Here is a 16,986-nt window from a genome sequence, read left to right as displayed (position 1 = left end):
TCGCCGGGATGTCGGCAAATCATCGAAAACGACAATGAGCCAATGTTTCAACGACTCATCGTTTGCTCATTGGCAAGACATCGCCGGATTGTCGGCAAATCATCGAAAACGACAATGAGCCAATGTTTCAACGACTCATCAAAGCTATGCCCACCCCCGGCTTATACGACCTTTATTTATTTAGGTCGGAACTTGAGATTGCACATTTTACACTAGGCTATTCACCTTATTCAGCCCCGCCCATTTTTAAAAATTCCACGTTGTCTTTAAACTTCCGGTCGGCTAGCTACGTCTAGTTAGCTTCATTGGGATAACCATATGTCTATGGGGATAACACGGCAGAAGAGTATAGAGAGGCTAACTTACAGAACAGCCGCACCAAAGTCAGTTTTTTCCTAACTTCAGATAGGAAAGCTGTATAACAGAAATGTCTTAAGTCACCAAAATCCTAAATAAACGTTCCTAACTTTAGGATGACCCATAATATAAGATGCCAGTCATCTCGATAGAGCTCTGCTATCTCAATTTATCGCAATGGATGTAGGCTACTGCTCAATCGGAAGTTCGGAGACAATGTGGGCAAAGCTAGCGCCCCCATGTTTGCACGCGGAATAAGGTGAATAAATGATTAGATCTATAAAGACACAAGAAAGATGCCAGAAATATTTTCAAATCATTTTATTGAATGTTTAAAAAAGTCTAAATGATGAAAAAATACTGTTAGAAAATGTTCCCCCAAAAATCAGGTTCTACTGCAAAAGACAAAAACAACAATTAATTCACCGCAACACTTTCATCTTTAAAGTCTACCCTTACCGATTGCTGATCATGAATTTTCATAGATGCAGAGAACCACTAACTGTTACCGAGCTCGGAGAAATAGATTTCAAACCCATTAGCATTACCTCAGCTGATATCAAGCAGAGGCGAGCTAATGCCGTTACTTGGCTAGCGCACTAACGCCGGCCAAAACACGAACTCTGGAAGTGACTAGAGAAAGTTGGGACTGAAACGTAGCCTACAGTTGCTTTCGGAACTTCGGCTGATGCATATAGACTATCTGTGCATTTCCTCTGTGCAAAGGCATTATGATGACACGTCCAGCAGTTAGCTCAGCCAAGACAGTAACGTTAGCTAATAGCCTAGCTCCCACTCCTCTCCATACAAAAACGACAGCCTTTCCTGGGTTAAGTCTCACGGTCAAATAATAACTTGCTATTCTTACACCCAAGCATATTGCTGTCCTTGTACTGGTAATCATGGATGTTGTAGTGTTAACATTTCGCCATAGCCGCTAGCTAGGTTTAACATATTTTCCAGTGTTAGCTCAACTAGCTAACGTGAATTAGTTCACAACGAAGTTGTAATTACCCCAAAACAGCTCTTTATAAAGTAATGTACACCAAGTTATGGCTTAGCTTAACAGGCAAATATATAAACATACAATTGACACAATGCCTATTTTCTGACAATTTACATGAGTGAATTTACCAACCTGAAAATCGCTGCTCCAGGAAGCTGATCTGACGTGCCTGGCTGCCTGCTACACACGCAAAAAAAGAACAGATAGAGCGGGATCTGCGTTGGGTAGTAGGAACGATCAAAAGCCAACATGGAAGTGACTTCAGGCCGATACCCCTGCGACATTATTATATGGGAGGATTCCATGCTGATCTGAAACCGACATCGGGCAGATGTATGTGTGCTGTCTGGGTAGAGTGTGCTACATTATTCAGCCAAAAATATCAAATGCTCAAAATTCATCATTAGCTAGTCGAGCGACAAGTACGAATGAACAGTTACAGGGCTCCAGAGTGCGACCAATTAATTTTTCAAAAGTACGACTAAAAAAAATCACAGATAGTGAAGGGAGGGACCTCCCCTCTGATTGGCCGTGGCCCAGTGCCTGTGTGTAAATTTGAAAATGCGTGTGCTGCAGAGAGAGAGAGAGAGGTCAGAGACCCGTCAGATAAACAGAGTGGATGTAGTTGCATTACAGTGTGGTCACATATATGTAGCCTACCCTCTCCCCACTGCCTTTAGGCGGCTGGCAGCAGCAAACCGATCAGACGAGCCCGAGATGATGATCAAGTTTATCGTTGCCTACGATAGGCCTAGTGAAACTTCCCTTCACCAAGTTCAGTCCGAAATAATTATTCACCAGAAAAATAGTTTGACCGTAAACCCGACGTACAGGAATGCCACTTGCGCCAAATTTATAGGAGTCATTGCAGATGAAAAGACGTCTTAAAATTGCAAACAATGCATACAAGGCCTTCGCGAACGACAGAGATACAGATATCGCCGAAAAGGAGTGCGTCATTGACCGCAGTTACATGCAGGGAGTAATCCGTTTTTTTAACAGCAATATTCGTTTTGCGCGCAAGTTGTGTAAACTCATTGATGGCATCAATCAATTTAATCCGGTATTTGGCGCAAACCGAGTATCGCTGCTACATTTAAAGCCCGAATATTCCCTGCATGTATAACTGTGGTCATTGTGTACGGTGAATTGAATGGACACATTTAGATCGAGCATGGCAAGTCATTGCAATAGCCTATAATCATAGGGCTACCATTTCTGCATTAACCATAGTGATGTTCTTATTGAGAATTTAAAAATACTAAAATTAAAAAGTAAATTGCATTGTGGGACTGTCAAATGATTATTGCAATCATCATTGCAAAATCACATAAAAATCCCCCAGGCTACTTGGAACATCTCTTTAAATTGTGCTCAAATACATTTCTATGGAAGATGCTAGCATGGCGAGCTGAGCCAAGGCCTAAAGATCATGAAGGATAGTATGTAAGACATTGAGCCATGAGATGTGCAGTTTGAAGCCCTTAAAAGACGTGAACTGTTAATTTACTCACTGTTATTTTTATTTAATTCATCTTGAGATGTTTTAAGTTTAAATTTCAGCTCAGTGAAGCACTTAAAGCACCAATACTTCATTAAGTTACTTTTCTTGTAGAATTGTAAATCATAAGTCATAGGACAACGTATATAGGACAGTAATTAAGGAAAAAAAGTGAACCTGCTGCGGTGTTAAATGCGATGTGGTTGAAAATTTGGGTACACCTAACTTTTGTGCTGGTGCACCTAAGAAAAAAAGTTAGGCGCACCAGTGCAACCAGTGCAAAAGGTTAGTCTGGAGCCCTGAGGTATGATAAGGAATCAGATTCCAAAAATAATTCCGTGGAAATGCATGGATTCCAGTTGCTGCTACTGGAACCAACTGGAATCCATGAATTTCCACAGAATTATTTTTGGAATCTGATCCCTTATCATACCTGTTCATTCGTGCTCGACTTATCGTGACTAAATTCAAGATGGCGGCAAATGGTAAACTTCCTGAAGGTACTGTCTGTATAAATCGTCTTGTAAATAAACTACCAGTTCTTTTTCAAAGTTGTCAATGTCTCGTTTTAAATGTCAAGGCCCTCGGAAGTCTCCCAATGAAGTGTGGAGCTACTTTGAGCCTCGTAAATGGTGTAAAACAGTGATTTATTTGCATTGCTAGGCCGATGCCTGAGGCACCCCTATCGAAAAACTGTTGGTAGCATCGGCTAACTAGCGCCAGATTTCTGAGTGCAGGGGACAAGCCGAGATGAGCTATGAGACATACGTTCACACTCGGTATCATGTTTCAACACACTTTAGGTCAATATTACACCGGAATTCTCCTTTAACAGAAACAATAATAAAAAAAAAGATTAAGACAGACAATAATAATAATAAAAAAAAACTGATTACAAATTGATAACAAAATGATTACAAACTTTGAACACACACGCACAATCAAACGTTTTCTTTGGTGAGGACCCTTCCTTTTTCGCTTTCCCTCGCGGCCTGCAGCCACCTCTTCATTATAGTCTCCACAGCTGCCTCAGATGCACCAGTGGACAGGGGGTTTTGGCGTACAGCAGCTTTGGTATAAATGAAAATGGAAAATAGAAATAGAATGGATACATAAATACATACTGCCATTATGTGGTATTAAAGGAGAATTACCGTGATTTTTTTACATAGATCTCTGTTTTCTCGAGCTCGAGTACTGTCAGTATGAAGAAAAACCCCCCAAAAACAATTGATCTACCTAACTCAAGTTCATGCACGGAACTGTTCACAGTTAGAGCTGCCAGGCAGTTAGAGTGCTACACTCGGGGGGCATGTGCATGAGCCCCCATGTTCATGCTCCCAGAGTGTAGACTTTAAGCTTATTTCAACATCTGATATCAAAATTCTGTATGAGCCCAAATATAATTACCAATAATACCTCCTTCAGATGGAGGCTGGCCAAGGAGGTCTCTCCATTGACCCCCACCAGTTGAGCCCCTTGGCCAGCCCATTTAATGTAAGGCGCCCCAATATCCGCCAAGTGTAGTCACGCACATCTGCGCCCCCAATTATGGCCAGGTAATTGATCTAAAAAAACAACCATTTACGATCAAGTTTCTGATAAACAAAATGACATTATTTTGTCCTGCCACAGTTGTTGTGCATTTTGTGTTTGAATGCATATCGTTCCTTGGTTTAAATTAAATTGCTCACCATTTTGTCTCTTTGATCCTGATCCTGGAGGCTCTGTTCCAGGGCCAGGAGCTGGGCTATGTCCTGGAGCGGTAGGCCTTCAGGCGCTGCTACAGCTGTCCCCTCCCAATGCTGGAGCAGCCGTAGGATGGTGGACTGCTGGTCCAGCATCATCTCCAGCTTAGTTAGCACCTCTTTTAGTGCTACTACAGAAAAAATAGGTTGACTATATGTTAAAATTAAATACAAACAACACAAACCCCTATAACATTTATTTATTTAGTGTTTTTAACTGACACTTTTCATCCAAAGTGACTTACATTATGTAAATTATATTACATTGCCCCTAGTACAACTTGGGGTTAAGTGCCTTGCTCAAGGGCACACAGTGGAAGCTGGGAATGAAAGTTTTTCAGGCTACTGCATGCTAGCCCAGCTCCTTAATCACCACCACCAATAAACTGTAAGGTACAGCCAAAACGGCAATGTCTAGAAAATTAGAAAATGTAGCCTACTTATATTCAGTGCTTACATTGTGTTTCTGAAACATGTTGCTGGCATCAAATTCAAAATGAACATATATTTTCCATTAAATAGTCAAAATGTTCATTTTAAACAGTTGATATGTTGTCTTTGTCAAGGCACAATTTATTTGAAAAATCATCTGCAAAATCACTTGAAGCTTCAAAAGCGATTAGAATATGTCTAGTAGCCCAACTTAGCGATATAACACCATGACGTTAGAATAGAAAGACAAAACCCTACATCTCACCACTGAAACTGAGGCTAGCCCATTGTAATCTGCTGTACAAGAGCAAGTTCATCTGTGCATTGTATGCATTGTAATTACACAAATTCATGTTTTTAGGTGGAAAATGCAGTGTCCAATGGCCTGACAGGAGTTGCCAGTACTGATGAGCAGCGGCGTTGGAATAGCGGGACCCAAAGGAACATCACACCGAAGCTGCTGACTGAAATTTCCTTTACCCACCATAGGGCCAGTGATGCTTTCCAAGCACGTGATGTAGGGCCCCACCATCTACCTCACACCCCTCTTCCACACCCAAGAGGCTCTTCGTAATGGATTGAAACATTTGAAGCTACCCATGTCAAGTCTCTTACATAAGTGTGTAAATGCTGAAACACCTGCCATGAACCTTCAGGAGCCTCCAGCAGCAACCCACGCAGAGCACGATGGCTCCAACATCCGCTCTCGCTGCTCTGCTTTTTAAAAGGCTTTTGGGCAATAGACTCGGGGAGACTGGAGCTGCTGACTCAGGAGCAGAGTGCGTCTCACCTCTGGCAAGACTCTCGCAGATTGAGAATAACTGCCAGCTTTGCAAGGTGCCGGTCAGAAGCAGCCCCCAAGTCTTCTTACAGCAACACATCTTTCTGCGTTTTCATGGAAATGCTGCTACCAGACATGGTGTGGTGGGTGAGGTGTTGGCCCTGAAATGGCTAGAAGACGGTGGCTACAGGGTAAGACGCCATGGCACAGTTTTGTGTCCTGGAGTGCCCTGGCTGTCTGCCAGCCCTGTTGGGGTTCTGAGTTCAGGTGAGCTGCTAGAAATTAAATGGCCTTTCCTAAAAGCAAATGAAACACTGGATGCATTAATGGGGAGTCAAAAATATGATGTAAAGATTGTAGAGGGTATTCCCAAGTTACAGCCTAATCTACATGCAAATTCAAATTGGCTTGTTCTGTACAAAGTTAAAGGCATGCAAATTACTGATTTGGTCTCATTCAGAACAGGTGATGCTTCACATTCCTTATGATGAGGCTGTATGTGTGAAGACTGTGGCTAGACTAAGGATTCTATTTCAGAGACATGCTTCCTTTTGTTTCAGACGAGTATAGTGAGGGTCGCCTGTTGCTCTGTGAGTGTTATATGCAGTTACGCAAATAATCACATTTGATTAATTTATGCTACTTACTTTAACAACTACTTAAAATTACTTGTAATTATTAATGCCTATTGTTTTAATGTAATTTATTTGTGTCGTCTATCAAACATGAAATAAAATAACACATGCTGCAAAAGTTGCAGAGTTGCATTTTTGATAAGGTTTTTCCTATATTTTTGTAATATAATAAACACTGTCACATTTTGAAACTATTTCAGCTTGTTTAGGCCTATCACTGCTTTCTAAATATATTGAAGACACTTAACACACTGACACTGAAATTACGATAATACTGAAAACCGTGATAATTTTGGTCACTTTAACCGTGAGGTTAAATTTTCATACCATTACTGTACATCCCTAACTACAATAGCCTACTACTCACCGCTGACTGAAATAATCACCAATGTATTCTATCTACTCCATACATACAGTACTTTGCTTGCAATAGTAAGTCCCTTCACCATACTTGCAGTACACTGCCCCCCCCTCCCCTTCATCAGGAAGCTTCTCCAACACACATCCCAACATACAGCACACTCCCCCCCCCCCCCCCCCATACACAGCACATTGTCTCATGAGGAAGCTTCTCCAACACACATATTGCACACTGCCCTCCCCCACCTTTCTTATGCAGCCCTTGCCACTTAATCTACTAAACCCCTCTTCTACTGCACTTTTTACCCCCCCCCCCCCCCCACCATAAATGCACAAATAGGCTGACACCAGACATAATTTCACTGCATTTCTTACTTCCAGTAACTATATGCATGTGACAATAAACTTCCTTTTATCCTTGTACTCCCTCCCGATTCACCTCATTGCTCTAACCGCTGATCTGGATTTTTCCAGGAGTGAGGGGTTATGTTCCTTGCTCAAGGGCACTTCAGCCATTCCTACTGGTCGGGGATCGAACCGGCAACCCTCCGGTTACAAGCCCGAAGTCCTAACCAGTAGGCCACAACTGGCCCAAGTACTATAGTATTTAAAGGTTTAAATGTTTGTTTTTAATAATCAACAAACACCACTAACCACTTGGTGAGTTGCAGTTTTGAAAACGAATGTTAAGGGTTGTTTTAAGGACATGTTTGTGCATGCCCATAGCCAGCCACTCAATTCAAAACGAATCAGAAAGTCGAGACAGGACCCATCGTCAAAATTTCGGTGTCCACCACTCTGGTTCATTTAAAACAAACCAGAAAAGGGACTCAAAGTGCTAAATACCAGAATTATTCTTTAACAATGATGAGCATTATACTGTATCAACTAGAATGTAACGCCAGAGGAATTACAATAGTGGATGGAAAGCTGCTGGCTTAAAGGAACACACCACCCAAAACAATGGAAAACGTGGATGTTTTTGATTACTTCTACGGCTAGTTACGGCAAAGCCAACATCAACTCACTTCATCTTTGAGTCCATACAAACACTTGTACCAAATTTGAAGCATATATACGTCAAACCGTTCTGGAGATATAATGCTCAAAGCATGAGATATGGCTGTGACTTTTATTTTGACACACGGGAAACACTTAAACAGGATGTGTAGTTTTAGGGAGCACCAGATTGTATGCATTAGAAGCTGAGATGGTTGAATTCACAGGTGACACCTGTGCCAGTGTTCTAATAGAGTGGTGAAGTCCCGCCCCTTCTACTTCCGGTCCATGGGACCTATCTTTCAAAAAATTATGAACGGGAGTTAATGGAGAGATAACAATTATTTTTTGGTCCAGTTTGAATTGTGCCACAAATTTCACATATGATGTGTGTGAATTTAAAAGATAATTTTTCACGTCAAAAAGTACTGTTGTTCGATAGACTTCAAAAGTTATGTTGGTTTTGTGCGAATCCACTCAGTGGACTACATCTCTCGTCTCAAACGATGTACGTCACCAACGTAATGAAACGATAAGAGCTGTTATGCTAGTTAACGGTTGCATCTTGCTGCCTGCTATGTCACTTAACAGTATGTAATGTACAGTCTATGGACGAATACAACTTACCTGATGTGTTTAATCCTCTGACTCATGGTATTTTCTTCGGCAAGGAAAGCCCAATTAAGACCTGTTGCTGGTATGCTTGTACAATCTAGTGTGGCTGTGAATGAGCTAACGTCACTAGCGCGACTGATGGGTTTGTAGTCGTTGGAATTACGATCTTTCACAATGTTGTAATTCAATAGTTACGAAACAAACTGCAAATGTCTTTACATGAAAAATTGTCTTTAAAATTGACAAACATCATATGGGTAATTCAAGGCACAAGTCAACCGGGACCAGAAAATAATTTCTTTTTCGCCATAGACTGCCGTTCAAATTTTTTTGAAAGATAGGTCTCATGGAGGCAAACGGAAGGGGCGGGACTTCACCACTCTATTAGCCCGGGAACAGAGTCCCGAAGCCATGACGTAGCGTTGCCAAGGCAGCAATTTCACTGGACTCTGGGAGCTTAACAAGTGCAGCTGCCTTTAGGCCATTATGACATCACAGCCTTTGAAGTTTATGGGGGGAAAATGAGCTTTTTAACATTTTTAATCCCCTATTTCTCAAAAAGTATAAACTTTTTTAAAAATCTGAAAAAATACATCTCTTGCCCCACTCCAGACCTTCAGAACAGTTATTTCAACATGTCTGTATGTTAAGCGGTTAGAGTCACATTAATTCTTGAAAAGGTAAAAAGAAAAAAGGTTATAATAAGCCAGGAGATTTCAAGATAGTGGATTCCATCCACTATAATAAATATCTACACACACAATATAATTACATATGTATGACACACAATATGCACAGGCATTGCTAATATCCAATTTAATAATTGTTTTACAGGGGGGGAAATCAAACCAGAAGGAAGGAGGTGATCAAAGTCACCTAAAATAAAAACACATGGCCACCAACTGCATGCTCGTCATTTATTAGGGAAGAATGGGATATGGGTGGCTATGGGGAACTGTTATGTTAAGTGAATTATATGGCTAGTGCAATGGGGAGAGATCGGGGTATTGTGGGGGACTAATGGGGAAGTCCCATTGAGTCTGTCATGATGGTCAAGCGCAGAGGGGCCCAACAGGCGCAGTCTAGGTGTCATTATCTGCAGTGCTGTAGGCAAAGTCCCATTGTGATGGCAGTTTGGGTAAGTACAATATGTGGCAGAGGCGAGGATGAACCAAAGTTTGATTTGGGGATGCCAATGCTGTGGAGGGTCAAATTTGGTCTATTTTTTTTATTTAGGAGTGTGTGTGTGTGGGGGGGGGGTCCAATTGTGTCTATAATGATGGTTTGGTAAAAGCTTAAGGTCAATGATGCTGCTTGCTTATAATATCATATCACGTCACAATCACTCAGGTCAGGAACATTTCTACTAGATGTCACTAGATGGAGCCATCACACTTCAAAACAAATCATGATCAATCTGGAATTTTAGGCAGTACTCTCTGCATCTTTGGTAGAGAATTACTGTGACTAGATGAGTATATGAGGGATAAGGTCTAATCCCAGGTTTAAATAATAGATGTTCAAATATATCCATGCAAAGCTCAGTTTTAGAGGTCGATTAATTATTATTCTATGTTATTTTTGATAATATAAACCAAAGGTGCTTACGTTAAAAACAATGATTCGCACTCAGTTGTTCAGTGGTCAATTCAGAGAATGAGTGATAAAGGAAGACTTAATTATGTTACAAAGGTGCGTAGATCCCTTTAAGTGATCCGCACTCAATGTTATAATTCTGCTTTAGGTGCATGGTAGGAAGGTTTGGTTAAATTATTTATCCAATAGAAGAATCATTGCAAAGTTGCAACAAATGACAGAATTACAGTGAGAAAGTTAAGGGTTGACATCTGCTCCCTTGGGTGTTAATAACAGATGGACAAGTACATTCATGCAAATGTAGAGGTTAGAAATACAGCTCAGTGATTTAATTCAGGCTGTGTAATATATGCAGGCTGAAATACTTTACAAAGGTGTGTCTGCAGTAAATATTTCATCTTAGGTGCACCAATATACTTGCATTAGTATATTTGAAATATCTTCAAGATGTCAAATACAATGACTAGTCTACTAAAATGCAACATTGGGAGCATGGTAAGAAATTTAGAAAGGGGTGGCCGAATATCCAAAGTGTATATCCAATTAATTTCCTACGAACCAATGCAAAGTTGTCATTCAGCATGGTCCACCAGTTTACCAATTGACATGTTTTTGGTCTTTAACATTTAAAGGTGAGCACTTTTTTAATTTGGGAGCTGAGGTGTGCCAGGAGGTTACTCAACCTCAGTTGTGTGATAGCACTGTCATTTCCTGACCACACACACACACACACACACAAATCAAGCATCATCCTTGACCCTATAGTCAGTAGGCCTAATGAAGGGCATCAGTTTGAGGGCAAGGGGTAACTTAGCTGTTAAGTTGTCAATACCTCCTGTATGTCCAAATATTCCTGAAGTTTGGGTGGATCCGGGCCCTTAGCGTCAAGAATGTAAGGATACACACAAGAAGGATGAGCAAATCAATACCACCTTACCACCCTCAAAACAGCCCTAGTGGTTGCCTCTCAGTTGAGGCGGGGCCAGACCTGTTTAAGATCCAGGTCTGAAGTAAGGGCAGTGGCATCCATGGGGGAGGGGATGATAATTTGGGCTGACTTTGGTTTGGCCACCTTGCACCTGCTGCCACCACTGCTGGGGACCTTGATTGCTCCCTCCGCTGCATACTTCCAGGCCGTCGCACCTGGTACAGATTGGTGGTCCAGAGAAGCCAGCTTGTCTCTCCCGGGGCTCTGCCTATCGGTCTTTCCTGCTTGGCCCTGCTTGTAGGACCTAGCAGAGTAGAGTCGGTGAAACTTATCGGCCACCGTGATTGACCTCTCGGCCACCTGCTTGATGGACTTCCCGGCCACCAGAGGGATGGATTTCTCGGCCGCCTGCTTGGGGGACTGGGGAGGGGTGTTGACCTCAACTGTCTTCCTAGAGGTACGGATCCTTGTGTGACACCTGTTTTTGGCCTCAGCAAACCAATCATGCTGAAGGGCCTCATCCGGAGTCATGCGCTTAGTTGGGTCCCAGCTGCATAAGGTAGTGAAGTGTCAAAGAATCTATATGTGAGCATAATTAGAAACGATAAAATGCCACCATATCCCTCTCACTCTACCCTATGTATGCCCTGTGTTGCCCTATGTTTACCATGTCTCATTTTGGATTCTATGTTTTGTACTGCACTGATACATACGCAAGGCAGCCCCTGATGAAGTCCAGAAAGAGTGGATCAGAGGTCTTCAGAATGCTGGCCAGATCTTTGGAGCCAGTTTTTCTGGTCTTGCCCTTGCTATTGGTGTAGGGCCTTGGTTTGCCATTAGGCTCTGGGGGAGAAAAGGCTCATCGTTTACATGGGGACAAACTCTCATGGGGCCATCTTCTCCTCAGGTCATGTCCTGTAGCATGACTGCACCTGATATCAGGAACTCACCAAAAAACTTTTTCGTCCTAGGCGCAGTCTGAAGCATCTCCTCCGGAGGCACTCCCAGCACCTGAGACACAAACACACCTCAAAGATCATGACATGCAACTGCAGCACTCATTCACAAAATAGAGAACCTGCGTTACATACACGGAACAATTGCTGTTAGACAGTACCTCCATGATGAGGGCAAGCTGGTCCTTCTCATTCTCTCCAGGAAAGAGTGGCACGCCGGTGTACAGCTCCGCAATGATGCAGCCAAGGCTCCACATATCAATCTCTATGCCATAGCTGCAGCCCAGGATGATCTCAGGGGAGCGGTAGAAGCGGCTCTGGATGTAAGAGTACACTGCGGACAAGAAGGCCCAGAGGTAAGTGGTGAGATGAGAGGAAGACTAGACTGTGGGGATGATGAAGAGGACGAACAGGGAAGGGCTGTGTCTCACACACCTCTCTCATGATCGAAGCAACTAGATCCAAAATCGATCACTTTGATGTTCTGCGAGCCGTTCTGGGTAACAACGATGTTCTCCTGCAACAAACACCATCAATTCAGCATTGAGATCATGAACGGTAATGGAAGGACATTCTGCATCATGCAAACATTTTTTTTCAAGCAGATGGATGGGGAGCAATGATAGCATACCGGCTTAAGGTCACAGTGGATTATCTTCTCATGATGAAGCATCTGCAGGCACTTAAGGATGGAGTGAGTGAAGCGACGCACTGTGGCTTGGCTGAAGCCCTTATAGCGATTCTTCTTCATAGTCTCATAGAGGTTATCTCTGAAATCATGAGAAAAAAAAACAAGTGGCTCTTTAAAGGTACAGTATATAGTCACATCACATGTGCTAAGTGCTCTAATAAAACAACAACAACACATCATCAATATCCATTTAGCCAATGTATTTTGGTTTTCCTCTAGACCACTAAAGCTAAGTGATTTTTTTTTAAATGTCACATTACATTACAGCAGCGGTTCCCAAACTTTCCCCCCCGCGTACCACCGCTTACATTCCGACTCGGCTCGCGTACCCCCACCATCCGACATATAAACACATAAAAACGTAACACATTCTATAACCCCCCCCCCCCCCGTTGACAATAGTTGTCCGTTACCCGGTTTTAGGTGCGTGCATTTGGTCAGTTAAAAAGTTATGAAAAGTAGCCTGCATAGTAGCCTAACTACATCCACATACAATATCTTATAATAGGCCTACAACAACGCCTGACAAGGATGTATTCGTTTGGACAACATTAGGCTATACAGCCTAGAAAGGCTAAACTTAGGCTACCTTCAGTTTGTTAAATGTAAAGCCTAGCTTAATGTTACCTTTCTTGCCCATCTGAAATAACTCCTTTCAGATAACTCCTCCTTTCTGTTTTTGTTGTTTTCAAAAACCTGTTACCGCGAAACTTCCCCCCCCACGGACCACGGACCATCCAACGCATTCAAAAGTAACGCATTCTATTAGCTATTCCAGGCATCATGTTTAATAAGCTGCCATTTTTTTGATGAACACATACAGAGTTTATAAATGATATCCTTTAATTTCTTGTTTCCATATCATTATGACCTGATTCGAAATTATGTATTTATTCATGAATTAATTACAAAAGATTTAACATTTTCATTTTACACCTTTCCGCCATAGCCCTTTTCATCTCGCGTACCCCCTAGAAGCAGCTCGCGTACCACCGGGGGTACACGTACCACAGTTTGGGAATCCCTGCATTACAGTAATCAAGTGCCAATTCTTGAATACATTTTGCCGTTGATTATTGTGACCTTATTCTGGAGGCTTAATCATCTTCGGTCACCATCTTTCTCACATATGGTGAACTAATGAGAAGTTTTCTTAGATTAATTTCCCGGCCGTCCACTAGCCTTACCCCTGGAGCTCAAAGGTGATGCATAGGTGGTCACGGAACATAAAGCACTCCTTCATGTGGATGACATTGAAGTGGTTGTTCCGATCTTTCTTGCGCAACCGATCCAAGATCTTGAGCTCCACCAGGCCTTGTTGCTTGAATCTGTGCCCAAAGCACATGAATTAATAACATAATAGAAATATGTATTGAACTATAGAAAGTATATACATTCATGGAGTCTTTTTACCTTCTTTTGTTGCGAAGAATCTTAACAGCAACCAGTTCTTTGGTCTTATGATCCATACATTTCAGGACTTGACCAAATGATCCCTTTCCAATTACCTCCAGAACTTCATAGCGGTATTGAAGGTGGTCATGCAAAACCTTGAATATCCATAAAGAAAAACAATATTTCATGACAATGCACACCTAAGTATTCGGTTATGATGCAATAATAGGCTGATAATTCTCTTTCCGGGTCCAACGGCTTTCAGAGCCACTCGTTTTTCTCTATAGACAGTAAAATAAACTATTTTTTCCACTATCAGAGTAGCCTTTAAGAACATTGTCATCCTACTACTCACTTGTTGACTCAACCTAATAAAATCCTATTTTCGTGCACCCTTGATTATATCATCTGGCTGCACAGCTGCAGCAATTACTCTGTTAAAGTTAACCGATTTTGTTTAACTCTCACTAAACTGAGGTGATGGTGATAAGGTTTACAAGTGAAAACCGGCTGGCTGCGCTAGTAAATGTTTTTGAAGGAAAAAGCTGTTAGGCCCCAACCGAATACGTGTACACCTCATAAGGAATGATACAATGATGCCTACAGTATGACATCTGCACAGTTCTAAGGACAGGATACCTTGATGTACATGCTATTCTCATCATCAAAGCCATTGTTTTGGGGAGCCCCTTTAATTGCTTCGATCTTCTGGGCATCGAGACCAAGGAAGTAGATCTCCGGAAAGTTGATGATCTCTTCCTGCTCAAACTCCGACAGCTTATCCCTGAATATTTTCAGTGCCTCTGAAAAAACATTTAACAAATAAAACATCAGTCGCCAGAGAGACTCAGTCATTACAGAGATATCCGTTGTCTTTTATCACACAATGCACTTGAATTTCTCTGTACCTCTTGGCGTTAGGGGCAGTGACTTTGCTCCATTGTAGTGTCCTGCACTTGTCCTGCTGTTGACGCATTCTGGCAGATTCTCCACTGTGGACCTGAATTTCGAGGTCCGAGGCCTATCGTCCTGTTTAATGGCAGATTCAGATTCAGTCAAACACAGTTCCACTTGGGTTTACCATAATGAAAGCACTTAAGTAATGGACAGTCCCAGTGAAAACCCTGACAGTTTTCCACATGTATCTACCCTGACATGCTTACAGCGCTGGGTGGCGGGATCACAGGAGGAGTATTGTGGATAACAGGAGCAATACGGGGCAGGATGTCCTTATGGCTGCTGGTCTTAAGGGGGTTACGACACACTGGCTTATTCTCCAGATGAGGAAATGTGCCAAGATGGTGCTGAGGGGAAGAGACAGAGATACAGATGAAATGTGAACGGGTGACAACTTTCCTGCAGCATGTGAATGCTCCTGTGGTGTACAGGCGAGGGGAATATAGTGGCAAGACAAAGGGGGGTTTAAAAAGCATCTAGTCTGCTTATCCAGCTGACTTGCGCCCAGGTGTGCCACAGGCACTAACTAGACCTCCTGAGAGGCAGGTAGGCTTACCTGGAATGAGAAAGGTATAGGGACAAAGGCATAGAGGTACAGCACTTACTGCCGTTATCTGTATGTGTGTGTGTGTGGTGGTAAGGGGAGGGTTACTGGGTTTGGTTGGGTCATGGGCAAAGACACCAGTTCTCAGGTAAATTCCTACTCTGTGAGGGGTCGCCCGTCCCCCAACTGCACACACTAGGAGAGTGCATCCCAGGGGACTCTTTCTGTGAGGATGGAATGAGAAAGGCCTTACCTGCTGGTAGGGTCTACCAGATACCATGCATATACCAGATTTCTGGGGTTTGCTCGATCGAAGCCCTTCCCCAGATATCACATGCAAGGCAGTCCCTGAAGTTCCACCGTGGGGTTTGGGACCCGGGGGGCACTCATCCGGCTGTAAAAAAATATTTTCACATCATCACTTTGCTAAAACACAGACTTTCAGCACTATCCTCACCTCTAAATATTCAACCCTGGCCAATAAGGGACTGGTCACATTGCACTGGTTTGCAATGGTTATCTTCTTATCTTAGTGATAGATCATTTTCAGTTAGTTTAGGCAATTTCTCCTCTTCCTCTGCCCCTATAAAGTGTGGTGTTCCTCAGGGTTCCATTTTGGGCCCTCTTTTATTCTCTCTTTATATGCTACCCCTTGGCTCAATTTTTAATAAGTATAACATTCAGTATCACTGCTATGCAGATGACACTCAGTTTTACCTGCCTTTGAACACTGATGGCATTTGTTCATTGGAGAATATTTTTAACTGTCTTAGTGACGTCAAACGCTGGATGGCAAGACATTTTCTTCAACTGAACGAAAGTAAAACTGATATAATTATTTTTGGCCCTCCAAGTGATGTTTCTATCTTGAAAAATGAGCAGCTAAATGAGGTTCCCCAGGGCAGTTTGGCCAGGAAGGCCCAAGCCACAGCCTGTGTTCCCCTTTAAATTAATATTGTTCCCTATGTAAGCTATAATCATAGTTTTTCCTTATTGCCTATTGATAGGTTATTTTTTTAGCCCAGCCATATAAAATATTCACATTCTATTTCATAGTCACATTCAAATCACTGACAATATGTGCAGCAGTCTAGATTAGCCTACATTTCGCCAAATTGTTGGTCAGGAAAGTCCATTCCTATTTCAACCATTTAACTACCGGTAAGTGTGCTTTCACATACCTTGCACAGAACTGGCAGGGCGTTGTCTCGTTCTTTCGGCTTTCTTGCAGTTTTACGTCTAAAATGAAACAAATGTTGTTCATTTCTTGGGCGACCGTCATTTCAGCCAGGTTATGGCCATACCATTAACTATTTAGGCAAATTCATTCACGTCATTGGGCTTATATACTTCAATGTATTTGAGCGTGGACCTGTTTCACGGACATCCACCTAGAACTTAATTCTCAGCGAGATTAATATTAACGTCATACCACAAATATTCATACTAGGCTAAATTATAACCTACTCACCTATTTGGGGGTCG

The 16,986-nt window shown here is 42.3% G+C and overlaps 1 protein-coding gene across 1 annotated transcript; it reads right to left on the bottom strand.

The window, feature by feature from the left end:
* Positions 1–10,997: 10,997 nt before the first annotated feature.
* On the bottom strand, positions 10,998–15,781 carry LOC143136842 (dual specificity tyrosine-phosphorylation-regulated kinase 4-like). Its single transcript, XM_076297516.1, has 12 exons — positions 15,755–15,781; positions 15,164–15,304; positions 14,909–15,029; positions 14,640–14,803; positions 14,019–14,155; positions 13,793–13,933; positions 12,546–12,684; positions 12,350–12,431; positions 12,076–12,248; positions 11,909–11,969; positions 11,672–11,801; positions 10,998–11,508 (listed from the first exon to the last, which is right to left on the bottom strand). The coding sequence occupies exons 1-12, from the start codon at positions 15,779–15,781 to the stop codon at positions 10,998–11,000; spliced, it is 1,827 nt and encodes a 608-aa protein (XP_076153631.1).
* Between the last annotated feature and the right edge of the window lie 1,205 nt (positions 15,782–16,986).

The sequence above is a fragment of the Alosa pseudoharengus genome, unplaced genomic scaffold (assembly GCF_046254945.1).
Source record: "Alosa pseudoharengus isolate Yale_2024_CS ecotype anadromous, Long Island Sound unplaced genomic scaffold, YU_APseudo_1.1 YU_APseudo_1.1_scf_20, whole genome shotgun sequence".
Taxonomy (NCBI): Eukaryota; Metazoa; Chordata; class Actinopteri; order Clupeiformes; family Clupeidae; genus Alosa; species Alosa pseudoharengus.
This window is presented reverse-complemented; position numbering and strand designations above follow the sequence as displayed.

Bases quoted from the DNA above. Each gene is read 5' to 3' on its own strand.
- LOC143136842 (XM_076297516.1), bottom strand. From the start codon at position 15,781: ATGGTATCTGGTAGACCCTACCAGCAG. The intron at 15,305-15,754 runs GTAAGGCCTTTC...TCTTCCCCTCAG, and splicing joins CTGGTAGACCCTACCAGCAG to CACCATCTTGGCACATTTCC. The intron at 15,030-15,163 runs GTAAGCATGTCA...GCCATTAAACAG, and splicing joins TGATCCCGCCACCCAGCGCT to GACGATAGGCCTCGGACCTC.